The sequence below is a fragment of the Elephas maximus genome, chromosome 8, assembly GCF_024166365.1.
Source record: "Elephas maximus indicus isolate mEleMax1 chromosome 8, mEleMax1 primary haplotype, whole genome shotgun sequence".
Lineage (NCBI taxonomy): Eukaryota > Metazoa > Chordata > Mammalia > Proboscidea > Elephantidae > Elephas > Elephas maximus.
This window is the reverse complement of record NC_064826.1, coordinates 91277488-91305120: the sequence shown is the minus strand read 5'-3', so window position 1 is coordinate 91305120 and position 27633 is coordinate 91277488. Positions and strand designations below refer to the sequence as shown.

Sequence of the window (27633 nt, the reverse complement as noted above, 5' to 3'; positions counted from 1 at the left end):
TGCTACTAACCACTTACAAATGAATGCCTGCCTTCCCCACCAGGCTGCAGGCTCAAGGAGAGCATAGTCTGTGCTGCCTTGTTCAACGTTGCCTCTCCTGTGCCTAGCACGGCACCCAGCACGCAGTAGTTGGCAAATGAGATGAACATCATCTTCAAAGGACTGAACAGGTCAACTGATAACTAATTTCCTAACTTCTCCTCTCAAATTTGATACAAGCATCCCATATGAAGCTGCCAGCATGAAAGGAATATACAAAAGCATTGGCTATACACTCTTTTGAAGAAAATTCAGAACAAACAAGAACTCTGATTGGGATTACATGTATTTTAAAGTCATCGTGCAAAACCACAAGGAAAAAAATGTTACTTTTAAAAACAAACTTCAGAAGAAGGGAAAATAGTGATGTCTCCATCAAACCTTGTCATTAACACAACACATAGTCTTTTAGGAGACCATTCACACAGAAGGGTGGAGGAAACAAGAAAGCATTTGTTCCTCTTTGGCATTTACTGCTCCTTAATTTATCTCCTAATGAAAGAGAATGTGCTGAACCACAGTTTTAAGGATATCCAGGAAAAGTGCCCAGCGGTGTGATGGGCTTCTATGAACAGTATGTCCAGCAGGAGGTGGGCCCATGCTGAGGGAATAAGCAGCAGGATGTAAAGACAGCTGCCTTTGGCAATGGCTCCAGCCAGTTCCCCTCTTCTTTAGAGCCTCCAGCCTGGCACCACTCACAGGACTAACTTCTTACTTAGGAAGAAAAGATAGAATCTTCCAACAGAACAGATGGTACAGGTTGATCACATGACAAAGATTCCAAAGGATCCTCCTAGGGAAATTTTGCTTTACTGAAAGATACACAAGTACAGACAGCAGAAAAAAAGAACCTCGCTACCGGGAAATAATGTACTAGAGCAAACCAAAAAAACAAAACCCACTGCCGTCAAGTCGATTCCGACTCATAGCGACCCTACAGGACAGAGTAGAACTGCCCCATAGAGTTTCCAAGGAAGAGACTAAAATTCCCATATAGAAGACAGAATGAAAAGAGGAAAAGCAAAAGGTTAAAAAAAAAAAAAAAAAAGTGGGGGTGGGGGGAATCATTGAGGATGAAAGAAAAGAAAAAGTGTGTGTGATAGAAATGGGTGAAGGACCAGCAACTAAATATTACTCAAGGACATAATATCCATACATCTCAGAGCTTAAGAGAAGAGACCTCAAAAGGAAAATCATCCAGTCAAGCCCTCTCTAAGTGAACAGAGTGTTAATTAGCCTTTGGCCGTTCACTAAAGCCCAACCTTTAGTTACCCACATCTAATCTAATCAATGGGTTTAATCTAATCACTGACAGTCCTTGAAACAAAAGCAGTCTTCTAAACCCCTCCCCTTACCTAGTCTCTACTAACCAGTACAGGAAAAATAAACAGGAACTCACAGCTAACCACACTGCACAGGGAAGTAAATCTGGGCACACCCAACAGGTGCACTTTTTGGCTATGCCGGGTAACCTCTTCAAAGTCACAATGCCAAGTTGTAAAACTGACGTGGCAGTGCCGTCTTCTCACCTCCTCCCACTTTACGAGGGGGAAGGAGAATCAAGATCAACAGGCCAAGGCTGACTCCTTTAAGGCGGAGGTCAGATATACCTCCTCTCTCCACCATCTTTACAAATTCTGACACCAACCATCCCTCGCATGGCGTCTTCTACTTCTCTGCTGAGTTTGATCGTTGCAATGGCCACACAGAACTCACAGACAATATCCATGATTATGGGGTTATTACCTGCCAGTCTCTTCTGCCACCATTTCTTGCCATCTTCAGTGTTACAGCTCACCCTCTCTCTGTCTCCTGGTTCCAGGAGCTTCTCAGCACAGGGATCCCAGGTCCAAAGGACATGCATTCCGCTCTTGGCTCTTCTTGATGGTGAGATCCTCTCTTCCCACCCCTGGGATGGCTCATTTTAAGCCTAGCACGGCAGCAAAACTGACCAATCCCTTTGGTGGGCCACAATTATCTTATTTGCACAGTTTTTAATCAGCAAGGCCACACAAAAGCAAACCACCACACTGCACAAGTGATCCTTCCAGACACACCCATTCTTAAAACATTCCAGAGCATCGTACACTTTAGAATGCTGCCCCATCAAAGGAAGGATGGGACAAATGTATATCCTGACTCTGAGAGATACTAGAAATATTTGTGGTTTCAAAGTAACTGCTATTAAATTTAAAAGTGCCTAGCTCATTTTTCATAATAAAATTTTTTTTTTTCCCAATTCCAAAACAGTGCTGAGCAGTTTCCAGCACATAACCAAAAACTCCCACTTGCGGCAACCCTGTGTGTTTCAGCATAGAACTACTGCACAGGGTTTTCAACGGCTGATTTTTCAGAAGTAGGTCGCCAGACTTTCTTCTGAGGCAACTTTGGGTGGACTTGAACCTCCAACCTTAAGGTCAGTAGCTGATGGTGTTATGTTACCTGTTTGTACCACCCATGGACTTGTTCCAGTACTCTGCTGTTGTTGTCAGCTGCCATCAAGTCAGCCCCAACTCATGGCAACCCCACATGTTATGGAGTAGAACTGCTCCACAGGGTTTTCTAGCTGTAATTTTTATGGATTGCCAGGCCTCTCTTCCTCAAAGTTGCTGGGTGGATTCTAACTGCCACCCTTTAGGTTAGCAGCTAATCAGAAAGTGCTTGTGCCACCCAAGCTCCTTGTTCCAGCACACAGTTTTTTTCCTACATTTTATTTTGTTATTGAGAATACACACAGCAAAGCATATGCCAATTTGTGTCTACATGTAGAACTTAGGGATACTGACTACATTCTTCAAGTTGTGCAATCATTCTCACCCTCCTTTTCTGAGTTGTTCCTCCCTCATTAATATAAACTCACTTTCCCCTTAGGTTCCTACCTAATCTTTCGAGATGCTGTTGTCAGCTTGATCCCAAACAGGTAGTTCTTGAAAAGAGCAACATGCTCAAGGCAGGCCTTTTTCTACTAGTTAAGCTAAACTATTGTTTGGTTTTAAGAAGACTCCAAGGGATGGTTTCATGTTTAAAGATTATCTCAGGGCAATAGTTTCAAGTGTTCATCCACCCTCCATGGCTCCAGAAAGTCAAGTCCATGAGAATTTGAAATTCTGTTCTGCATTTTTCCCCTTTTAATCAGGATTCTTCTATGGAATCTTTGATCAAAATGTTCAATAATGGTAGCCGGGCACCATCCAGTTCTTCTGGTCTCATGGCAAAGGAGACAGTTGTTCACAGAAGCAATCAGGCACACATTCCATATCCTCCTATTCCTGACTCTTCTTCTTCTATTGCTCTAGGTGACACAGTAGGCTTTTATTAAACACTGATTGCACAAGTGGGGGGAAAAAATCCTGAATCATCTTCACAGTTGAAGAATAGTTGTGTTATAACCTTCTCAGGATATAAAATACATTCACAAGTTGAAATGGGGAGTGGGTACTATTTTCAAGCCGTTCTGCACATTAAGGCAAGGAAGTATGTACTACTATTTGCATTCATTTTAAGGCAATTTTTGAGTCTGTAAAACAAAAAGAACACTGCGTGAGAAAACCAAAAAACCTTAGGGCTTTGAAACTGTTGAGGTGGAACTCTGATATCTTGGTCTGCTCGCAGTTAAAACTGAAGGAGACAAAGGAAAAGTGTTCCATTGGGGACTTTTTTTTTTTTTTTAATACAAGATCTTGTCAACTCTGCAATTCCAGGTTACTGATGGCACTTGCTTGAAACCTTTTAACCTATCTGCGAGCCAGGCGAGACCACGAGACCAGCTCCTTCAGCAAAATTCCAGACACTCCCAGAAGACCCGAATGAGGGGCGTAAGCGTCTTCCTCCCGCTCACACGGAGGTCATCGTGCCATTCGAGTCACCCCAAATCTCAGCTTTTCCTTTTTGTAGCTTTCCTTGAAGTGAGTGGGCAGCTACTGCTCTCACCCAGCCCCGAGAGGGCTATACCGATACAGCAGGGGTGTCAGTGCTGTGAGAGAACGGCTTTTGAGAAATATTCCCGGTCCGGGCAGGCCTCTGTGGCCTTAGAAGGGACCCCGACCCCGACCCCGACCCCCGGGAGGCGCGTCCGGACGCCGCCCACAGAGACACCGCCCTCGGGCCGCTCAGACAAAGGACCCGGCCCCCGGCGCGCCCCCGGCCCCCGGCGCGCCCCCGGCCCCCGGCGCGCCCCCGGCCCCCGGCGCGCCCCCGGCCCCCGGCGCGCCCCCGGCCCCCGGCGCGCCCCCCGGCCGGGCCGGGCCACTCACCGCTCAGATAGTTGGTCCATTTGTACAGCACCCCCTCCATGGCACTCGCAGCCCCTTCTTCCCCGCAGCGCCGGGGCCGCTTCCTCACGCCCGCCCGCCCGCCCGCCCCGTCACTGCCCCAGGCCCCAGAAGGCGAGGCGCACCGGCAGCAGGGCCATCGCCCGGCGCTGCCGAGAGTCCCAGTGCCGGTACCCGGGCTCGGTTCAGGGACGCCCAGCCGGCCTCACATCCTCGGCCCGGGGGCGGGGTCACTGGGGCGGCCTCGGCACGTGAGGACGCGGCCGGCTGGCAGACCCGAGCGGCAGCCTCCTCCACAAGGAGGCCAAGGCACCGGCTTGGTCCGAGGGGCGCCTACGCCCCCAAAGCGCGGCAACTGAGGGAGCCGACCGCTGCCAGCGCCACGGCCGCGCTCCCTGGCCCTTTCCGCGGCCGGGCCCGGGGCACGCTCGCGCATGCCCAGAGCGCCGCACGCGCGCTCGTTCCCCAAATCCAGTCCGTGGTTTCGCTGCAGCGGCGGCTAACCTGACGTAGCGGGCTGAGCCCGCAGGGAAACTGAGTCCTGGGGAAGCGCTAAGACGCGGGCTAGAGTGTCCGCTCTGGGTGAGAAAGAGGGGTGTCCCTGAGGAAAGGTTATGGGACACAGCTTTGACTCTTAATGGTGCCATAGATGGGTCAGACCCCATTTCCCGATGTTTGGCACCCACTGGGCTCTAGTCCTCAGCATTCAATACTTATTTCAATGCTATTTGATCCCACACCCTCCAGGTATCCAACCACAAGACCTACGGAGATGCTGGGAATTTCATGATGGGCTACTGTGTGGCCGGTGTAAATACATGTTGTCTAAACTCTGGCACAGTGGTCAAAATCTATGGCTGCTAACCAAAAGGTCAGCAGTTCGAATCCACCAGCTGCTCCTTGGAAACCCTTTGGGGCAGTTCTACTGTGTCCTATAGGGTCGCTATGAGTCGGAATCACTTCACGGCATCGGGTTTGCTTTGGTAAATCCTAAGTCTTTCTTAGTCGAGGTCCCAGAACCAGCACCATTGGCGTCACTTGGGAGTTTGTTAGGAGTGCAGAATCTCGCCCCCAGCCCAGACCTGCTGAATCGGAATCTGCATTTTAACAAGATCCCAAGGGAATTTCTATGCACGTGAAAGTGTGAGAAGCACTGTGCTAAGAATATTTGACCAGGGAAAATGTCAACTATAGATTTAAGTGGAAAAATCAGATTACGAAACAAAAGTGTACAATATGATCCAAATTGCTTTAGTCATAAGGCACAGAACAGCATGTACCAAAATGTTAAGATGACTATTTTGGATGTGGGTATTATAGACGATCTTTTTCTTTTGCTCGTTCCTTTTTTTTCCCCCAAAGTAAATTTGCCAGATTTATAAAATAAAAATGCAGGACAATTACTCGCTGTTTGTCTGAAATTCAGATTTAACTGGGCTCCTGTATTTTATCTGGAAACCCTACTTTAGTGCTTTTCAGTTTCTTTCAAGTTGACTATAATGAACACGTTTGCTTTTGAAATTAGGCGAAAAATGTAAAACTAAAATTTAAAAATTAGGAGGAGCATATATAATTGATGACAGTGATTACCATTTCCTCTTTAAAACGAAAGTCTGCAAGACTTTAATGCAGCCGTGTCTATATTATTTGCCCGGTACAGTACTCAAGTCACCCTGGTGATAAATTATTAGAAGCAATAAAGTTAAGTCGTGGAATGAATCAGAAGACTTGGTTTGAAGTCGGAGCTCAAATGAATACCTCCCCTAGCCTAAATTTACTTATCTTTAGAATGGGATTAGAAAAGCAAAACAAGACAAAAACCTACTTTGCTAGCTAGAAAGAGGTCCATGCACGGGGACGCGCTTTGTAAACCCTAAGGCACTATGAAATTAAATAAGGAATAGCAGGAGCCTTGATGTGGAATCCTGGGGGGAGGTGATGCTCACCAAGGGAGAGAGTAAACGAGCCTTTCCTGAAACCCATACCGTTTCACTTGGCCTAGGACGCTTCCTAACCTCGCCCTTTCCAGGTTCTTAACAGAAGTCAATCGGCTGGAGGCGTTTCCGGTTAGCTCCTCCCCTCGCATAAAGTCCAGGGACCGCCGAGCTCTAGGACCACTCGGTGTTATCCTCCGCCGGGCTGGCTGCCCAACCTTTGCCAGACTGCCAAGTACAACGTTGCGGCGCCATTGGCTCGAGAGGCACCTGAGGGACAAGACCGCGGGCCAATGGGAGGACGCTCTGTCCAGGCGGCCGCAGTATAAGAGCCATTCAGGCCTTGGTTTGGATTTAACTCTTTAGAGGTGAGTTTGCAGTGCCTGGGAAAGTTGTTGGTAGTAAAAGTGCCACGTCTGCGAAGAAGGGAGACTCATGAACTTGCCAGGAGCTGTTACCCCTAAGCCTAAAACTACATTCTTAACTCTTTGAAGTCAGGGGCCCTTTCTGTGTTTTTTTAGAGACTCTTTCCTGTTCTACTAACATGAGGCTTTTCTCGTGGAACGCTGTCCTGACACTGTTAGTCACTTCTTTGAGTGGGGCTCTGATCCCTGAGCCAGAAGTGAAGATTGAAGTTCTCCAGAAGCCATTCATCTGCCATCGCAAGACCAAAGGGGGAGACTTAATGTTGGTCCATTATGAAGGCTACTTAGAAAAGGATGGCTCGTTATTTCACTCCACGTAAGTAATTTTTTTTTTAAGTAATTATGCCCCACAGGTGAAATAATAAAAAATCCACCCTCCTAATTTCTCAAGCAGGCAAGATTGCAGATACCTGGTTTTACCAGTCTTAAAAATATCCTGTTTACTTCGTTGGAAGAATGAAATTGTTTAAAGGCAATCTTATGTGACAAGGCCTGTAAAGGTCTTATTGGAAACGTGTGGTCTGGATAAAGCTGTTAATTTTTTTTATTATAAAAATTAGAACTAGAAGCTTTTAAATACTGCAGAAATATCAGGTTATAATTAGGCAATAAGTAGCAAAAGCATAAAAGAATTCTCGTATTTCAAACTCCTTTCCTTAGGAAAAATTACTTAATTCGTTTTTATTTGACATAGATATTTACTTAAAACTTTTCACAGCAACTTTACGAGAAAAATGCACAATCAGTTATTTGCCTCTTGAAGGATATGTTAATGCTACTCAATGACCTATTAACTTTTATTCTGACAGACAATATTTAGATCATGTACCAAGATTTTGAGTAGTGATTTACTTCTTTCTAGAATTCAAAGACTTAATTGATGGGTGTGGGTGTGGTTATGGAAGTTAAATCCAATACCTACAGTGAGAAATTTTCAGGTGGTTACATTATCATTATTTCTATTCTAAAATTGCAACATGGAAAAGTTTTACAAGTGTAATGAATTTCCATCAGGCATTACTTCAATTCATTCCATTCTGAAAGTATTTATTGAGCATTTTCTTCATGTTAGGCTCTTTGCTGGGTACTAAGCAGATTCAGAGATTTCGCTGCTGTTTATCCTCATCCATTTATTTATCCATCCATCTTTCAAACTTTTATTGAGTGGCTACAAGTCAGGCCTTGAGGAGACAAAGGTGACTAAGAGTAGCCCCTTGTCATCTAGCAGCATACAGTCCAGAGGGGGAGAGAGGAAGACAAGTAATTAACTCATGATATAGAGCTAGCAAAGCATATTGGAGCCTACAATTAGTTGTGCTCTGGGAAGTGAGGAAGGAGACAGACTTTCGAAGACCATAATTGAATTGGGCCTTGAAAGATGGGTGGGGGTTCCCAGGTTAGTGACGCGGGAGGGAAGATTTGCTAGGCAGAGGACTGGCATGAGCTAAAGCAGTGGCCCATCCTAGACCTCATTTTCTGATCGACTACCTTTACCGGCATTGAGACCTGGTCTGTCCTGGGGTTTTAGGGAAGTGAATGGCACTCCTCTCTGAATTCTGTTAATAGCAGGAGTATAAAGCAGCCCTGGCAAATGTTTCAGAAAGAACTGCCACGGAACTCTCAACACTCCTTTGAAATTTTCTTCTTGTCACCAAGGCCAGTGCCACAATGATTTGCATATGAAACAATATCATGATTTGCATTTCTAATTTTCACTTACATTCTTATTCCAGTCTGATCTCTTTAAACCCAGCCTGATTTCTTCGAAGTCTCATAATCAAAATTTGTGCCAACTTTGGTGGTCACCATGGGACATTATTTAGCAGTTCGCTACTAAATTTCTAGTACCGGATGAGGTGACTGCTGTCGTGGAGACTGTCAGAAGCTGATAACTCTGAGTATTATGAAGAAGTACCATCAAATGATTGGTTTATAAAGTCTTTGTCACCTCATTTGGCATTTCTAGAACCATAGTCTATATCACCTCCAGCTTAAATCCTTTAGCCTTGACAAGAGATGTATAGAAACTGTAGTCAGTGCTGGGTGGCAGATTGTTTTATCCTGCTTTGTTTTTTACCAGATTTGTTACTTTGTTCATGGGGGAAAATTAACACCTGCTCCAAAAAAAAAAAAAAGAAAGGAAATGTCACTTACCTAGATTTAGTAACTGTGATACCCATGAAGTCCAGTAGAGTGATTGCCCTTTCACACCTACAAGACAGGTATTGCACCAGAAGAGAGCTAACTGGGGCTCAGACAGCACTCAGCCTCAGGCATCTGTTATAGATTGAATTGTGACCCCCCAAAATATGTGTTGGAATCCTAACCCCTACACGAGTGAATGGATGTAATCCCATTTGGGAATAGGGTTTTCTTTCTTATATTAATGAGGCCATAATAATGTAGTGTGTATCCAAAACCTGATCACTTCTAAGTGACATAAAGAGCAGATTAGACACAGAGACAAGCAAGCACCAGGAGAAAATGTAGATGCCACATGGAAATGACCAAGGAGAAGCTAAGGCAAGGATTTTCCCCCACGGTGGACAGAGAGCCTTCCTCTAGAAATGGTACACTGAAATTGGACTTCTAGCCTCCTAAACTTTGAAAAAATTAATTTCTGTGGTATTTCTGTTATACCAAAACCAAAAACCAAACCCAGTGCCATCGATTCGATTCCGACTTACAGCGACCCTATAGGACAGAGTAGAACTGCCCCATAGAGTTTCCAAGGAGCGCCTGGCGGATTCAAACTGCTGACCCTTTGGTTAGCAGCCATAGCACTTAACCACTATGCCACCAGGGTTTCCAGAAGCGCTAAAAAAAACTAAGACATCACCCAGTAGCTCAGCAGATTGGTTTTCTTAGGTTGGCCTCTCTTCAGCTCATGAGCCAGGGTACCTTAACCGTTCCCTTCCTCCCTAGTCCTTGAGGGGCCACTTCTCCAGGCTTCCCTGCAGAGCCCCATGGTAAAGACCTGGGGAAAGAAGTAGAGACCTGGGGATTCAAGGGTGAAGAGCAGCCCTTTTCACCTGTTGGAGCTGTGGGGAGGCTATAAACCAGGAAAGCTTGTAGGTGGGACATAAGACATTGTGCCCTGACTCCCTGACATCCATGTGAATATGCATCCATGTGTGTTGGCCGTAAGTTCTCTTCAGGCTCTCATTCTTCTTCCCAGAGTAACAATTTTCCATTATTTTTTGCCTGTTCTGTACCATGGTGGTTTTCCTGGTATAGCATCACTTTGTGGTTACAACGTTGGGCTTTGGAGTTAGGCACACTTAACCTCAGTTTCTTCTTCTGTACAATGGAGTAATCATGGCATTTACCTCATAGAATCATTGTAGCATTAAAAGAGGCAAAGCACTTAGGATAATACCTGGTATATAGTAAATGTTAAAACAGTTGTTAATTGTTTTCATCACTATTCCCTCTGCCCTTCTCTGAGTCAGCTGTGTGAAATTTGCATCAGGAAAGATGGACAATCAATGGAATTAGTATAAAGTTGCACACTTGTATGTGTGCAAATAAAGAATAGCTGTTTTTTAAATTAACTTTCAAGCTAATAACTTAACCACTTATGAGTAGAAAAATGTACCATATCAATAAAAAATAAAATTACAGAAGAGTTCCAATATGTTTTCTTTCTACCATAGTCACAAACATAACAATGGTCAGCCCGTTTGGTTTACCCTGGGCATTCTGGAGGCTCTCAAAGGTTGGGACCAGGGCTTGAAGGGAATGTGTGTGGGGGAGAAGAGAAAGCTCATCATTCCACCTGCCCTTGGTTATGGAAAAGAAGGAAAAGGTAAGAATACTTCCATGTTTCTTACCTTGGCACTCTGGTTCTTCTCCGGATTAGGTAACAGTGTGACTACTAACTTCTTCCATTCCTTTGGGAAACGTGTCTTGGTTATCATTTAAAAAGGCCGGTTAACGTAAAATAATATCTAAACTGGCAACTGAGCTAGCATAGAAGAAAAGTTCTGGAACCCTGAACTCTATTAATGTTCAACCACTTGTTTTAATAGTATAAAAAGAAACATTAATTCAACATTAGTATCTTAAATTGAACGTTTGAAACACAGACAATTAAGGCATTAAATGCAGTGTTAGATCTCTGCTTTGCAGGACTGACTTGCAACTATAGGCTCCAATAGCAAAATTTTTCTTGGGGGTTCTTTTCACTTTTATTTTAAAGATTATTTATAAAGCTTTAGATGATTAAAAAAAAAAAAATGGGTGACATAAGATGGTTTAGTTTCCCATGTGCCACAAAGCAAAAGAAAGCCAGCTAGCTGGTCTGGGGAGTCTCCGGCTGTGCCAGTTCCAGGGCAGGCTCAGGAACCTGATGTTTGATTGAGAACCCATGCAACTTTCCAAAGGGCTGTTTGACGATATGTATCAAGAGGCTTAAAAATGTTTGTATACCTTTATCTTATAGTTCCTTTATTGAATTCTAACCTAGGGAAACAATTCAGATGTGAGGAGAAAGATTTGTGAACAGAAATGTCCATCACTGCATTGTTTCCAATAGCAAAAAAATTGGAACCAAGCTACTACATGTATAATGATAAAGGTTTAGCTAAATAAAATATGGCCCAGTTACTAAGAACAGAATCTTCAAAGATTTTAAAAATTGTCTCTAAAATGCATGATACAATCTTGTGTATACAAGTAGAAAATAAAGCTATACTGTATCTACTGTGGTACTAAGTATTAGAAAAAAATATATATATACACACAGAAAGTGAATCACAAGGAAATAAAGTAGAATATTTATTGGATTGTGGGACTGGGCATTATTTTGATTTCCGGTTCTGTCTCTTCCATATCTTTTTTATAATGAGCATGTATTGCTTACATAATGAAGAAAAAGGTGTGTGTGTGTGTGTGTGTGTGTGTTTTAAGTAGTCATCAGAGCAGCACAAAGAACCACACTGATGTAGTATAAATATTAGGTCTAACCTTAGCATTTATGACTGTGGATCAGGATTCCTAGCCTCAGTTTCCTAAGAATGAAAAAGAAGGTGCCATACGTGAAGCCCTGTATATTCTAATGTGGAACTTGTCATATTAATCTTATGCATAGAAAAGGATTTACTAACCAACTTCCATTCTTATATTAATTATCATCTTTAGAGAAGAAAATCAAAGATCTAGAAAATGTTTCTCTAGTGCTTAAAAGTATTCTTTGACTTTCCTGTATCTTCATTGTCTCATCTTTCATATCTATGTATAATACTGTTCATTACTCTTTCTCTATACTATAATTAACTCAATTTTATTATGTAACAAGTAGAGATCTAAGTTTGGATCATTTCCTTCAAACTAAGTGCCATGAAACTAATTCTACTGTGTACTTAACACTAATTTTGTAGTTTTTTAGTACCATGCTTGCATGCCTTCTTTGGAAAGATACCAGTGTTAACGACGGCCTAGTGCATGCCCCTTCTCTGTCTGAATGTGGAATGGTAAGCTCCAGCACACAGTGTAAGTGTTCTTCTCTTTGAGACTTACAAATGCTCTTTCATGGAAATACTTGGAAATATTTAGAAATGTTTATTCCAAATCTGCATGTTAAATATGGTATAAGGAAAAAATTTTGAAACAAATTATTTGTACTTCCCAGAAAGTTTTTTTTTTAGGTCCTTGGGACTTTAACAAAGCTCTTTTCACTTTCAAAGACTTTTATCTCCCTTCTCAGAAATTCATTTTAATTTCTTCCATTCAAGTCCCATGAAATTTCTTTAACATATAATGTTCTACATCAAAGGAGATGTTAACTTTTTAAGATTCCTGCATTGTTTTTAAAGCGTGTAAGAGAATTATTATATCTAAGTAACATTTATCAAAAACTTACTGTGTATCATGCATAATGCTAAGTATTTGTCTTAGTTATCTAGTGCTGCTATAACAGAAATACCAGAAGTGGATGGTTTTAGAAAACAGAAATTTGTTCTCTCACAGTTTAGGAGGCTAGAAGTCTGAAATCAGGACACTGGCTCTGGGGGAAGGCTTTCCCTCTCTGTCAGCTCTGGGGGACAATCCTTATCTCCTTTTTACAACTGTGGGCCCAGAGTTCCTTGTAGATCTCTATGTGTTTTGGCATCAATTATCCCCTGGGTCTAGGAGGTTCTCAGCACAGGGACCCCAGATCCAAATGATGTGCTATGCTCTCAGCTCATCTTTCTTGGTGGTAGTGAGGTGCCTCCTTCTCTGTTTGCTTCTCTCAGCTTTTATCTCTTGTAAGATAAAAGGTGATGCAGGCCATACCCCATAGAAACTTCCCTTACATCAGATCAGGGCTATAACCTGAGTAAGGGTTTTGCATCTCACCCTAGTCGGTATTAACATGACCTAATCCTGCCTCAATGATATAACAGAAGGCTCGCTCACAAATGGGACTGTATTCATAGGCATACCAAAACCAAGCCTACTGCCATGAAGTCAAATCCAACTCACAGCGACCCTATAGGACAAAGTAGAACTACCCCATAGGGCTTCCAAGGCTGTAAGTCTTTTATGGAAGCAGACTGTCACATCTCTCTCTTACACAGTGGGTTCAAACCACTGACATTTCAGTTACCAGCTCAGTGCTTTAACCACCATGCCACCAGGACTTCTCCTAACCACTGGTAGAGAGGCTAGGATTTACAACATATGGCAAAAATGGAGGATAATCAGATCACAAAACTGACAACCACACAATACTGGGAATCATGGCCTAGCCAAGTCGATACATTTTTGGGGGACATAATTTAATCCATGACATTCTACCCTTTGGCCCCCCAAAATTCATGTCCTTGACACACGTAAAACACTTTTACCCCATCGTATCATTCTAAGTCTTAAATCAACTCCAAGCCCAAATTCCATCCTGGGGCAAAATTCCTCCCATCTGTGGACCTGTGAAATCTGAAATACAGGTTATCTGCTTCCATGTACAATGATTTATGGGACATGTACAAGGTAGATATTTCCATTACAAATGGGAGAAATTGGAGGGAAAGAAGGAATAACGGGCACCAAGCAAGTAAAACACCCAGGAGAACAATTTACATTAACTCTCAAGGCTTGAAAATAATCCCATTCTCTGATTCTCTGAGACCATCTATTCAGTGGCCCTGCCCTCCAGACTCTGACTGCTGGCCATGCCCTCTGGATTCTGGGTGGAGGCCCCTTGGTCTTGGGCTTCAGCTCTACATTCCAGGCTCACTGGGATGGTAACTCTTTTCCCTTGGTTTGGGGCAGCACCATCCTCCTAGTCCATCTGAGTGGTGACCCTACCCCTGCTGCCCCCTGCAGGTCCTGTTCTTCTGCCCCTTGGGCATGGCAGCCCTGCCTCCTCAGCTTTGGGCAGTGGATCCAGCCCCATGCCCCTGGCACTTGTGAACGGCAGTCCCACACTCCAAACCCAGTTGGTGAAGACCTGACTCTTTGAAACCTAAGAGGCTGTGGCCCCAGTCTTTGAAACTCCAGAGGCCATGATCCCACCCTTCGAGGCCCCAGAGGCCATGGCCCTATCCTTTGAGATTGAGGTAGCTCTGCTTCCCATGCTCCTTGTCTCTTCAGCGTCTGCTTTCTGGTTCCTTGGCTTCTCGGCCCCTTGGGCCTCTTGTGTCGGCCGGCCTCTGCCCTGCTCAGGCAAGTGTTACAAAGCTCTTTAGCCCTGCCCTTTGTCCTCCCAACAGTCTCATGAGATGGGGCAATATTATCTGTATTTTGCAGATGAGGAAATTGAGACTTAGAGAGGAGCAGATACAAGCTTCACTCCCAGACAGTCTGTGACTTGAGCTGACTTAATTATATACCACCTCCCAGTGCTAGAAATGGCAATTCTGTATGTGCTTCCAGGTCAGGACTTGCTGACTCAAAAGTTAGTAAATCATTTGTAATATGATTCTGAATTACCTAAGCACTTTAAGTCAATCTTAACAGGTAATATCTTTTGCTTTTTTTGGTGAAAATATACACAACAAAACATACACCACTTCAGCAATTTTTACATGGGTAGCATTCTTTAAGTTGTGCTACTTTTCCCGACCTTTTCCAAATGATTTCACCATCATTAACACAAACTCACTGCCCCCCATGCTTCCCATCTATCCTTTCGAATTGCTATTGTCAATTTCATGATATATAGATAATTCCTTAAAAGAGTATAATGCTTAACGCAGATATCTTTTTCTAATTATGCTAAGCTATTTTTTCTTTTTTATTAGTTCAGAGATGACTTCAGGGGATGGTTTTGGTTCAGGTGTAGAGACTTCCTCCGGGTAATAGTTTTGGGGGTCATCTGGCCCAGTGGCTCCAGAAAGTCTGAATTCCATGAGAATTTGAAATTCTTAACAGGTAGTATTAAGGAGCCCTGGTGGCACAATGGATAAGTGCTTGGCTGTTAACTGAAAGGTTAGTGATTCGAACCCACCAGCCACTCTGTGGGAGAAAGATGTGGCAATCTGCTTCTGTAAAGATTTACAGTCTTGGAAACCCTATGAGGCAGTTCTACATTGTCTTCGAGGGTTGCCATGAGTTGGTATTGACTTGACGGCTACAGGTTTTGTTTTGGAATATCTTAACTATATTTTAAATTTAATACCTAGGCCATTAGGCACATCTGTGTCTATATATTTTTTAATTGCAAAGCCAAAAATAGATTGTTTTTAATTTACTGGACTGCATTATTCCTTCTTTTTGCATTTCGACTCATGGCAACCCCATGTGTGTCAGAGTAGAAATGTGTTCCATACGGCTTTCAATGGCTGATTTTTGAGAAGGAGATCGACAAGCCTTTCTTCCAAGGTACCTCTTGGTGGACTTGAACCCCCAACTATTTATTTGAGTAAAATACAATTATACTACAAATGATTTCCTTATATGTGACAATCTTGGGAAGGCTCTTCACTGAATACAATTAAAAGAATACTTTGTCCGGTATCATAAGTTTCATAATCATTAAAACTTTTGGCTCTTTTTAATATAACTTTCCTCCCCTCTCCTCATGTCAGGTAAAATTCCCCCAGAGAGTACATTGATATTCAACATCGATCTCCTGGAGATTCGAAATGGACCGAGATCCCATGAATCATTCCAAGAAATGGATCTTAATGATGACTGGAAACTCTCGAAAGATGAGGTGACCTTCCTTCTCCTCTTTTCTTGTAGCTTAATTTTTAGAAATATATTTTTAAAGAAAATTTACTTTTATTTAGGTAAAATGCTATTTTTATGTTTTCTTAAAACACTGATGCTTTGAAGGTTGATGTTTTCATAGGAAATCATTATTTTGTAGACTTTTAAAAATCAGCCTTTTGATTTTTTTCTCTTTCTTCCCAATGCTTCTTGTTGCTTTCATTGTTGTTAGGTGCCATCAAGTCAATTTTTAATTCACAGTGACCCCATGTGGCAGAGTAGAACTGCCCCATAGGGTTTTCTAGGCTGTAATATTTATGGAGCAGATTGCCAGGTCTTTTTCCTGTAGAGCCTCTGGGTGGGTTTGAATTGCCAACCTTTAAGTTAGCAGCTGAGGGCTTAGCCATTGTGCCAACAGGGCTCTTTTCCTAATGCTTAAAATCAAAAACTCATTGCCGTCAAGTCAGTTCTGACTCATAGCCACCCTGTAGGAGTAGAACTGCCCCGCAGGATTTCCAAGGGGTGCCTGGTAGATTTGAACTGCCAACCTTTTGGTTAGCAGCCAAACTCTTAACTACTACGCCACCGCGGTTTCCGTCCCCATGCTTAGGGATGGCTATATCTTGCCCTTGCTCTGGGTTTTTGAAAGATCCACTTTGCCAAGACAATTCCCATTTGGAGCTAGTGTATAAGGAACATGGATGTCCTGAAAAGTATGTTACATGGACAGTTTCTGATTAAAACTGTAGACTGGCTGTTAGATGCATGTCTTAGTGACTTCCTAGCAACTGACAGGAATCAACTCACTTGTTCAGTTTCGTTCAGGTTAACACGCGGGGAAAGGAGACGCCAGCCTGGATTTTCCATAGCAGAAGACCTTTCCCAGTCCCCTCAAAGTCCTGGGGTTTGAGTAAACAGAAAGGAAGAAGTTGTTTCTCCCTACAGCTTACGTTTCCACAGCCATTGCTGCACATACCTGTGTAGCTGATTGCTATGGGGAAAGAAGTGAGGCAGATATTTATCCCTGTTTTCGTGTACCCACACTCTCCATTCTGGCCTGGCTGGTCACAAATCAAGACCCCTTGATCACAAAGCTACTTCGCTGTATCACAAACATTGCTTCTTCCCAGCACAGCCCACAGAGGAATACAGTCTTAAGTGTGCTTCGGAGGCACCTGTTAAAACACAGACTACCAGGTTTCTTCCCACCCCTGCCCCTGAATCTTGCCACCAAAGTTTCTGATTTAGTAGTTCTGAGGTGAAGTCCAAGAATTGCATTTCTAACATGTTCACACTGTCCTCGCTAATATAGTGGTGAGTATCCCTGCCTGTCACTGGGGAGACCAGGGTTCAATTCCCCAATGGAGAGGCAGATGCCTGTTATGGAGCCCTGGTGGCACACTGGTTAAGAGCTCGGCTGCTAGCCAAAAGGTTGGCAGTTCAAATCCACCAGCCGCTCCGGAAACCCTATGAGGCTGTTCTACTCTGTCCTATAGGGTCACCATGAGCTGAAATCAACTCAACAGCAACCATTTTTGTTTGTTTGTTTGTTTGTTTTTGGAACATGTTCCCAGGTAGTGCTGGTCAGGAGACCATGCTTTGAGAATCGCGGGAGTAGAATAAAAAACTACAATTGCTGCGGAGTCAGTTCCAACACCTGGCAATCCCATGTGCGTCAGAGTAGAACTGTGCTCTATAGGGCTTTCAATGGCTGATTTTTTCAGAAGCATATCTCCAGGCCTTTATTCTAAGGTACTTCTGGGTGGGCTCGAACCTCCAACCTTTCAGTTACCAGCTGAGCACTTTGACCATTTGCACCACCTAGGGACTCACTGGCAGAGAATAGACTATGGTGTGTCCTTCTTTTTCAAATCAAAAGAAAACACTCCCCCCTGTGGTTTAGAGATGGAGTTACAGTGAAGTGAAGGGCTCGCCAGACCTTTCAGGGATGTTGGGGTGCCTGTGATTTTGTACACACTGCTGGGAAAATAGGGAGCATGCCTCTCAGGGCTGAGGAATAAGAACAGCACCTTTCATTGAAAAAAAAAAAAAAACAGGTTGCCGTCTATTCCAACTCATAGTGACCCTACAGGTCAGGGCAGGACTGTCCCATAGAGCTTGCAAGGAGCACTTGGTGGATTTTAGCTGCCAGCCTTTTGATTAGCAGCTGTTGCACTTAACCACTACGCCACCAGGGTTTCCATTCATTGAGGAGTTACCAAATCAGAAAAGGAGATAGAAACTAAACAATTAAGTATCCTACGGAACATAGATTGGTACTCCTGCTTTAGGGAGGAGAGGATAAATGATTAACTGAGTGGTCAGAGGAGGACTGATGCATAAACAGGTTATCGCAGCATGGAGCCTTGGGAGCATCATCCTCACCGTAGTAAGGTTTTGTTCAAGATAGCTCTTTCTTTTGGACCTAACTATAGGGTTGCTATGAGTCGGAATTGACTCGACGGCAACAGGTAACTATATTTCATCAAGTCACATCTAATTTTTTGGTATAAAAAAAAATAAGACTAACTGTCAACCTGCCCAAAATTTAAATTATGTGTTATATGTAGCAGTTGGCTCTAAACGTTTGTGATTATTTACCCTCACTGGAAGTAAATACTTGTCTAATTTGTAAATAAATATGCTTGCATACTACTGTTATTTACATTAATAAAAATCAACAAAAGTAGAAAAATTTAAATGAGGAAAATCAATACAAATTAAAGGCCTATTATTTCCTTTTCTCCTCATAAGAGATCAACATTCTGTAATATAGGACAGATAGAACTGGCCCATAGGGTTTCGTAGGCTGTAGTATTTTTAGGCAAATAATGCGCACGCCTCATACATTTGTTTTTTGCTAACCAGACCCTGTGCCCACCTCCCCGTATTTTCCTAAGCGCACTATGCTTATTTTTTTACAGCAACATGTAAAAAAAATTGGTGTAGCAGTGCTTATGAAAATGCCTCCTGGGGGAGGGTGGAGTTGGCAAACACACATAGAAGATGACTGTTATTTGCATAAAACATGCTAATTTTTATGGGAGCAGATCTCTAGGTCTTTTCTGCCAAGGAGCTGATGGACAGTTTGAATGCTTAACCACTGGGCAACCAGGGCTCCTTAGTTTAATTCTAATGACCAGGAAATGATTAAGCCTTGAATAAGCTAAGTTGTTATGAACCATGGGGTCACAATCCACAGCCAATAAATTTGTAACATCTCATAGTGTTACCAGTTATAGGACCTTTTTCCTAAGATAAATTTTAATTCTCTTTATTTAGAAATCTTAGCATATAAAATAGATTTACAAAAACCATCCCTGAAGCCAGCTCTTCAGACAAAGATTAGACTGGACTATAAGACATAAAATGGTGCTTGTGAAGAGTGTGCTCCTTAGCTCAAGTAGATACATGAGACTAAATGGGCAGCTCTTGTCCGGAGGTGAGATGAGAAGGCAGAGAGGGACAAGGGCTGGTTGAATGGGCATGGGAAATATAGTGTGGAAAGGAGGAGTGTGCTGTCACATTACAGGGAGAGCAACTAGGGTCACATAACAATGTGTGTGTAAGTTTTCATATGAGAAACTAACTTGAACTGTAAACTTTCACTTAAAGCACAATAAAAAAAATGCATTCACATCGTCCAAAAACACTATATAAAAAGTCTTATTTATTAAGAAGTCTTCCTCCACCCTGTTGCCCCCCTCCCCCCAAAAAAACCACACACCATATTTTATTAGTTTCTAATGTATCCTTCGGAGCCTTGGTGGCAAATGGTTAAGAGCTCAGCTGCTAAAAGGCTGGCAGTACCAGTCTGCCACCTGCTCCTTGGAAACCCTGTGAGGCTGTTCTACTCTGTCCTTTAGGGCCACTATGAGTCAGAATTGACTTGAAGGCAACGGGTTTGGTTCTTTTGGTTTTAATGTATCCTTCTAGTGTTTATGCAAATTCAAGGAAATATGAATACAGATTCTTCTCTCCTTTACACCAAAGGTAGCATACTATATTAACACAAACAAACATTCCAACCGAGTGTGGAAATTATAGAACAATATCGTTAATATCATTCAAAAACGGCTGCAGCAGTATATCGACAGGGAACTGGCAGAAATTCAGGCTGGTTTCAGACGAGGACGTGGAACCAGGGATATCATTGCTGATGTCAGATGGATCCTGGCTGAAAGCAGAGAATACCAGAAGGATGTTTACCTGTGTTTTATTGACTATGCAAAGGCATTCGACTGTGTGGATCATAACAAACTATGGATAACATTGCAAAGAATGGGAATTCCAGAACACTTAATTGTGCTTATGACGAACCTTCACATGGATCAAGAGGGAGTTGTTCGGACAGAACAAGCAGATACCAATTGGTTTAAAGTCAGGAAAGGTGTGCGTCAGGGTTGTATTCTTTCACCATACCTATTTAATCTGTATGCTGACCAAATAATCCGAGAAGCTGGACTATATGAAGAAGAACGGGGCATCAGGATTGGAGGAAGACTCATTAACAACCTTTGTTATGCAGATGATACAACCTTGCTTGCTGAAAGTGAAGAGGACTTGAAGATCAAAGACCACAGCCTTCAGTATAGATTACACCTCAACATAAAGAAAACAAAAATCCTCACAACTGGACCAATGAGCAACATCATGATAAATGGAGAAAAGATTGAAGTTGTCAAGGATTTCATTTTACTTGGATCCACAATCAACAGCCATGGAAGCAGCAGTCAAGAAATCAAGAGATGCATTGCATTGGGCAAATGTGCTGCAAGGGAACTCTTCAAAGTGTTGAAGAACAAAGATGTCACCCTGAAGACTAAGGTGCGCCTGACCCAAGCCATGGTATTTTCAATTGCATCATATGCATGTGAAAGCTGGACAATGAATAAGGAAGACCGAAGAAGAGTTGACGACTTTGAATTGTGGTGTTGGCGAAGAATATTGAATATACCATGGACTGCCAAAAGAACAAACAAATCTGTCTTGGAAGAAGTGCAGCCAGAATGCTCCTTAGAGGCAAGGATGGTGAGACTGCATCTTACATACTTTGGACATGTTGACAGGAGGGATGAGTCCCTGGAGAAGGACATCATGCTTGGCAGAGTACAGGGTCAGCGGAAAAGAGGAAGACCCTCAACAAGGTAGATTGACACAGTGGCTGCAACAATGAGTTCAAGCATAAAAACGATTTAAGGATGGCGCAGGACCAGGCAGTGTCTCGTTCTGTTGTGCATAGGGTCCCTATGAGTCGGAACCAACTCGACGGCACCTAACAACAGCAACAACATACAAACACAAAAATACTGTTTGGCATCTTGCTTTATTCACACAGTGATATGTCCTTGACATATATTTATACATCAATCCATAGAGAATTTCATCGTCTTTGTTTTCTCTTTTAAACAACTGCATCACCTCACTTTAATCTTAGAAATAAGTATATGCTCTGTGGTTGCATGTTGAGGGACAGGTGTGAAAAGAAGGTTTGAAATTGCTGTTCTAACAGAAGGAGTGAGAATTGCACTGTAGTGTATCCAGTGGGTAATTGGCGGCAGTATTTTATTTTTGTTTTTAAACATCTGAATGAAAAGGGAAGTTTTAGGCCAAGCATTCATCAGACTAGACTTTGCTTTGATTTCTGAGATTGCATGCAATCATTGTGAATAGGTGTGGCGTGATCATGGTCAGGCCCACAGACACTGATCAAGTCAAAAATGCAATCATTTAATCTGCTTTTAAGAGAAATATGTGGAATACTGGTGTTTGGTAGGAAAAAAAGATCTGAATAATGCATTGGATTTTGCCATCTTTCAAATACTTGGCTTTATTTAGACTTAGATTAAGAAGGTAATGTACTTTCATTGGGTTTTTTTTTTTTTTTTTTAGGTGATATAAGCCTTATGTTTGATGTAAGGATTATACACATGATACAAGGCTTATGTTTGCCTCTGAGCAATATTCTGAGTCTCTACTGTAGCAACGGTTTTCAAGGGAAAAAATTTCTTCTAATTCTTTTACTATCGTTAGAAACATATAAAGTAGATGTTTAGTAGTTATTTAAATATATATGTAAACAGCTAAATATATATATTTAAATTATATACATATATTTAATTACTACTTCATATGTCTGTGATATTGATTGGCTCAATGAGGGTTTTATGAACCAGAGTCACTAATGAAATCCATTATTTTATAGGTTAAAGTGTATTTAAAGAAGGAATTTGAAAAGCATGGTGCGGTGGTGAATGAAAGTCATCATGATGTTTTGGTGGAGGATATTTTTGATAAAGAAGATGAAGACAAAGATGGATTTATATCTGCCAGAGAATTTACATATAAACATGATGAGTTATAGAGACGTAGCTGCTCGTTTTATACATCAAGAGGGTGACCATCTTTAAAGAAAGTCTTATTTTTTAACAGTGTTCTGTTCTTAGTTTTTTATTTTTATACATTTTTCTAAATATTATTTAAAGAACCCCTTCAGGTTCCTAAGTGCCCATTTCTTTCTGGTTAGTTATTGGGAAGAAAAAATTAATTTGTCTTTGAATGGAAGACTTCTGGACCATTTTCCATTTTCACGTATGAAGCCTTATGTTTTACTTACTTGCTTGTAATTTTAAGATATTGCAACTTGGTACATGCCATAACATAAGACTAGGTCAACACGCTATATTTCTCCTTCTCTCTGTTTTCTCCAGATGCTGATGTATTTGAAAAGCCTTTTGCAATAGCCCAAGGCTTACTATTTTCATTTAATAACGAAATAGTTTGGCTTCAATTCCCTTTAAGTCTCTGCTTAAGGAAAATGGCTTTGGACTTTACTAGTTAACAGCTACTGCTTTACTGAGGAGATGTGCAATGCTGATGTGGGTAACAAAGGTAATAACTTATAAATACGTATGCATTCAAACACTCTGCCTAGGACTTAAGTGGCTTGATAAAGTTCATTTCCTAGTGGCTAATGACCTATCCTGATAAATAGGACAAATTATTGATGTGTTTGTTTCTTTGTAATGAATTGTGTCAAAATATTGTAGACAAGGTAAAGAGTTTTATTTATTCACTGTGTTCAAGGCTAGTAGATTTCTCATTTCTTTGATGAATAAAATCTGTAATGAGAATGTTATGCTACAATGGTATTGTATTATAAATTACTAAGCTAATAATGACTTAACCCTGTTCACACTGACCAAATAACATGTTAAGGCAAGTATTTTAGGCCAGAATCGCCATTATGAAAACAAAGGAGCTGAGGTTTCTAGGCTCCTAGCTGTTGGCGTTTTCTAGAACTGTGCTTGTACTGGCAAGATAAAGCCAAGCAGAGATCTTGCCATAGAAATGTTCTTATTTCTGCCTCGTCAAAAGATGAGGCCTACCTATACCAGTTACTGTTGAATAGAGGTATAATCTGGGTAAAAAAATTGATGATTTTATAGTTTCATCTTAAATTGGTTTTTATCCTTAATACTTTTACAACATGACCAAAGCTCCATTTACTAAGAAAAGTCTTTTGTGCTTTACAAAGTGTTATCAAGTGCATTGTTGTCTTTGATTCTTATTGCTCTGAAGTCTTTAAGTGTGGATCTTACTGTACCAATTTTATAGATGAAGAAATAGACGTTCAAAGAGATTGCTTGTTATGCCCCTGGTCAGCAGCTAACCAGTAGAACCAGTTTTTAGTCCTCAAGGTCAGTGTCTTTCTTCTGCCCTCTACTATTGAAAAAGTGAAAATTCTCTTGGAATTCTTTGAGTCTGATTGTCTCTTCCATTTGTTCTTCAAGCAGCCAGATCTGCTGTTTGTCTTTAGGTTCTTACCCATGAAGATGGTATGCTATGTCTCTGGCACTTTAGAATTCTTCTTATGGTACAGGAATGACTGGTTTCATATGATAATCTTGGGGTTAGCACCAAATTGCCTCATAAACCCTATGTGGTGAGAGAGGTTCTAGGTGTGTACCTTATTCCTTTCATTCCTATTTCCCCACAGGTTTTTTGTTTTCTTTCTTTTAATTTTTATTGTGCTTTAAGGGAAATTTACAAATCAAGTCAGTCTCTCATACAAAAATTTATATACACCTTGCTATATACTCCTAGCTGCTCTCCCCCTAATGAGACAGCACACTCCTTCTGTCCATCCTCTATTTCCATGTCTATTCAGCCAGCTTCTGACCCCTTCTGCCGTATCACCTCGCCTCCAGACAGGAGCTGCCCACATAGTCTCATGTGTCTACTTGATCCAAGAAGCTCAATCCTTACCAGTATCATTTTCTATCTTATAGTCTAGCCCAATCCTGCCTGAAGAGTTGGCTTTGGGAATGGTTCCTGTCTTGGGCTAACAGAAGGTCTGGGAACCATGACCTCCAGGGTCCTTCTAGTCTCAATCAGACCATTAAATCTGATCTTTTTACATGAATTTGAGGTCTGCATCCCACTGTTCTCCTGCTCCTTCAGGGGTTCTCTGTTGTGTTCTCTGTCAGGGCACAGGCTGATGTAGTCTGTGATTTACGTGGCCCTTTCTGCTTGTTTTCAAAGAATCATGAGCAATCATTGCATCACATATAGACTACTTTCACAGATTGTATGTTGATATATACCTCGCTAAATTGTAAAGTTCTCAAAAAGAACATACTATACTGCCTTCCCCTGACAAAATCATCTCTACTTGAAAACTCGTATGTCATCAGTGATATTTTCCTTGACCTGGAGGAGTTATAAGCCGTGATACAGAAAGCCTTATACTGTCTTGTGGGAGGAAGGAAAGCAGCTTGTCCTATGGTGCTACTTTGTGTAAATATTACTGATGATGCTATCCATGGTAGAGAAAGTAAAGCAGAAAGAAGTCTGATTATTCAGGCAGCATATTTCTTGATCTTATGAGTTTTTAGCAATTCCTATATTTAATATTTAGATATAAGTATGAAATGAAACCAAATAAATAGCTTATGATTGTTTTTAAATTATCTGCCCTTTTGGTTTAGCTGCAGCTTTGTACCTTTCCATTACAGGGAATAAACAGAAATGGACTGTGACCTCCACTTGTCTCTAATTTGACTCCTTAATATTGCTAAATGTGTCATATTTACATTTATGTGAATATGTTATGGTATTCTTTTCAAAATAAAGTTTATTTGGAAGTAATTTGTTTTGTGAAAAATTCTTAAAAGCATTGATTTCTTTAGCAGCTTTTTCAATTTTCTTAACTGCAATTCTGGGTTTTATGTTGAAATCAAGTGAGAGGAAGATGAACAGGTAGTAAGAGGAGAGAGGTATAGTAACACCCTGAGTGTGCCTCTGATTGTATACCCTGTTTAGATACATTTGTAAGCAAAGCTGTGCCTTGGTGTAAATTGTTTTGAAATAAGCATGAAATCTTAACCATTGAGAGTAATAGTTAACAGAGAATTTTTAGTGCTGGAAAAATTTAGAGGCTTTTTTTTCTATTTTTTAGTGGTGATAGTGATTATCACTATTGTTTTAGTCTGGGGTTTTATTGTGCGTTACGGGTTGACATGATGATGATTACTGCCTACTGAGCAAATTAGTGCTATAAAATGCCTTCTGTGATTAAATGCAATGCTGGGTTGTCAAAAATAATAAGAAATGATGATTCCCAACTCAGATGAAATGATTAGCCATTTTTATCTTTCCGTGTGGAAATGCATATGCACTTTCCATCTTATTCATGATGTAGGATATTGTTTACCTCTATAATATTGTTCGGATATGCCATCATGCTACCTCTTCCCATCAAATGGGTGATTTCTCAGTGCTCAGAAATTGCAAGAGGAGAAAAAGGAGCTTGGTGGAATGCTATGGGAAAAAATTTCTTTTCTCACCTTTTTTTTTTTTTTAATAAAAAATCAAATTAGCATTGTAGGATTTTAATTAAATAAGCCTGGGGAAAAAAAAATAGCAAAGAACCTCCTTTCCAGAAATGCAGAGCACTTGGACACGAGATTTTTGTTTGTTTTTAACCCACTTTAGCTTGAATTAAAATGTCAAACTTGGTTATAAATTCATATTCCCATTTGAAAGCAGTTATAACTATGGTTGTTAATCACCATTGAGTTGACTTTGACTCATGGCAACCTTATAAATATCAGAATGTAACCTACCCTGGTCCTATGCCATCCTCATGATGGTTGGTATGTTTGAGTCTGTTGTGGCTATTGTGTCAATCCATGCCATTGAGGGTCTCCTTAGTTTTTGCTGACCCTCTACTTTACCAAGTATAATGACCTTGTTTAGTAATGGGTCTTTCCTGATGATGTGTCCAAAGTGATTGAGTCAAGGTCTTGTCATCCTTGCTTCTAAGGAACATTCTGGTTGTATTTTTTCTATCAATATCTGTAACATTATTTTATAAAATGATTCTTTTTAGTAGGATTTATATATTCTCTTTAGTACAACAAAAATCTATATTCTTATTTATGAGTTTGGAGTCTTTATTTTCTCTCTTTAAAATATTGTTTTGGTCTCTTTTCAGCCTGGCCTCTACTGCCTCCAGCTCTTCAGTCCAGGGTGACAGCAGGAAGACTCCTTAGGAAACATTAGATTGGTAACTTAGTCCTCAGATTCAATGAGAGTACTCCTTGGTTCTTAAAGGCAAAACGTAGCAGTGATTCGCAAATTTTAGTGCATGCCAGAATTACATGAGGTGTGTGTTACAAGCGAAGATTTCTTTCCCCAGAGATTCTGATTAATTAAGTCTTGGATTGGACCCATTCATCTGCATTTTAACCTACTTGCCAGGTGATACTGAAGTAGTGGTCCAAGACCTTTAATTTGAGAGGCAGTTAACTAATTCTCTACCCTTGAATATGTAGCCTGCTATGCTGAAATCTCCTGTGAACCATCTTTCATGCATTTTGGAAAGCATTGTATATTGGGGTAACTAATTGTGCCTAAAAATGAATTTATAGTCTAAATGACGAACTGTGTGGAGATAGCATTTTCCTCAGGGTTAGAAATTTTTTATAACTCTGAATTCTTACAGCAAAAAGTTTAGGTGGTCAGTAAATATGTTTTTGTGAACATCTTACTAAAAAAGGGAAATGAACTTCAGACTTTCTCAAAATTACTCTTCTATATTATTTTTTCAGAATTACCTGCAACCTACCCCTTTAGAAGAATATACAGTCAGGAGATTTGGGAGAAAAAAACTATTGCTATTGTCTAAAAAATATATATATGTGTATGTGTGTGCATGCATGCATATATGTAGTGTGTCTATATGTGTATGTGTGTGTATATATAGAGAGAGAAAGAAGAGTTTTGTACCAAAGATATTAATTACTGATATGCTCTCTCTAGTACATGATTCCCCTTCTGAAAACTTGTCTTTACTGTGGAGTTAAGCTTCCTTTTGTCCATTTGGATTCTGCCATTTTATACTTTTCCTACATCTCTGTGTTTCATTTATAATTAACATAAAATTTCATGGTAGTTCTTCATATGAAACTAACAATAATCTTTTTTTCCCCTTCACTTGAGGTTTACCAAAGGGATCAAGAGGGCTCATTTTGATACACTCAGATTATTGTTAAGGAAAGGGATAAAAAGAATTAGGAGATTTGGGGAGCTCTGCAACATGTAGCACACTGTGGATTCTTTTGCTGACAAGTTCTTTATGTTCCTGTACTGCTATGAGTCAGAATCAAATCGATGGCACTGGGATTGCTAATCAAGCCGCTGGTATAAAATGGATGACTTTGGTGAGTATGAGTCAGCCGGTAATCTACAAAGCCAATCTAAGTGCCTGTGAGCCAGGCTAACATCCATTTTGTTTTATGATGATTGAAAAACAAATGACGTGAG

General features: G+C 41.1%; 2 protein-coding genes across 5 annotated transcripts in view; one reads left to right on the top strand and one right to left on the bottom strand.

Moving 5' to 3' along the window:
- Nucleotides 1–4370, bottom strand: part of PLEKHA8 (pleckstrin homology domain containing A8) — a 79912-nt gene extending 75542 nt beyond the window's left edge. For both annotated transcript variants that reach the window (XM_049894044.1, XM_049894045.1), the window contains exon 1: nucleotides 4293–4370. In XM_049894044.1, the coding sequence (XP_049750001.1) occupies nucleotides 4293–4332 (40 nt within the window). In that variant the 5' untranslated portion in view covers nucleotides 4333–4370. The remainder of the gene's footprint in view (nucleotides 1–4292) is intronic.
- A 2088-nt stretch (nucleotides 4371–6458) lies between these two features.
- FKBP14 (FKBP prolyl isomerase 14) lies at nucleotides 6459–26701 on the top strand. Of its 3 annotated transcripts, none has more exons than XM_049894052.1 (5): nucleotides 6459–6612; nucleotides 6766–6985; nucleotides 10326–10477; nucleotides 15681–15808; nucleotides 22010–24945. In XM_049894052.1, exons 2-5 carry the CDS (start codon nucleotides 6789–6791, stop codon nucleotides 22166–22168), a joined length of 636 nt encoding a protein of 211 aa, XP_049750009.1. In that variant the 5' UTR covers nucleotides 6459–6612; nucleotides 6766–6788; the 3' UTR covers nucleotides 22169–24945. The 3 variants fall into 3 exon arrangements, 2 of the variants coding, with proteins under 2 accessions (XP_049750009.1, XP_049750008.1); XR_007518453.1 differs by lacking the exon at nucleotides 6459–6612 and adding an exon at nucleotides 26303–26701 and having other exon boundaries at nucleotides 6621–6985; nucleotides 22010–23504; XM_049894051.1 differs by lacking the exon at nucleotides 6459–6612 and having other exon boundaries at nucleotides 6621–6985.
- The last annotated feature ends 932 nt before the right edge of the window (nucleotides 26702–27633 follow it).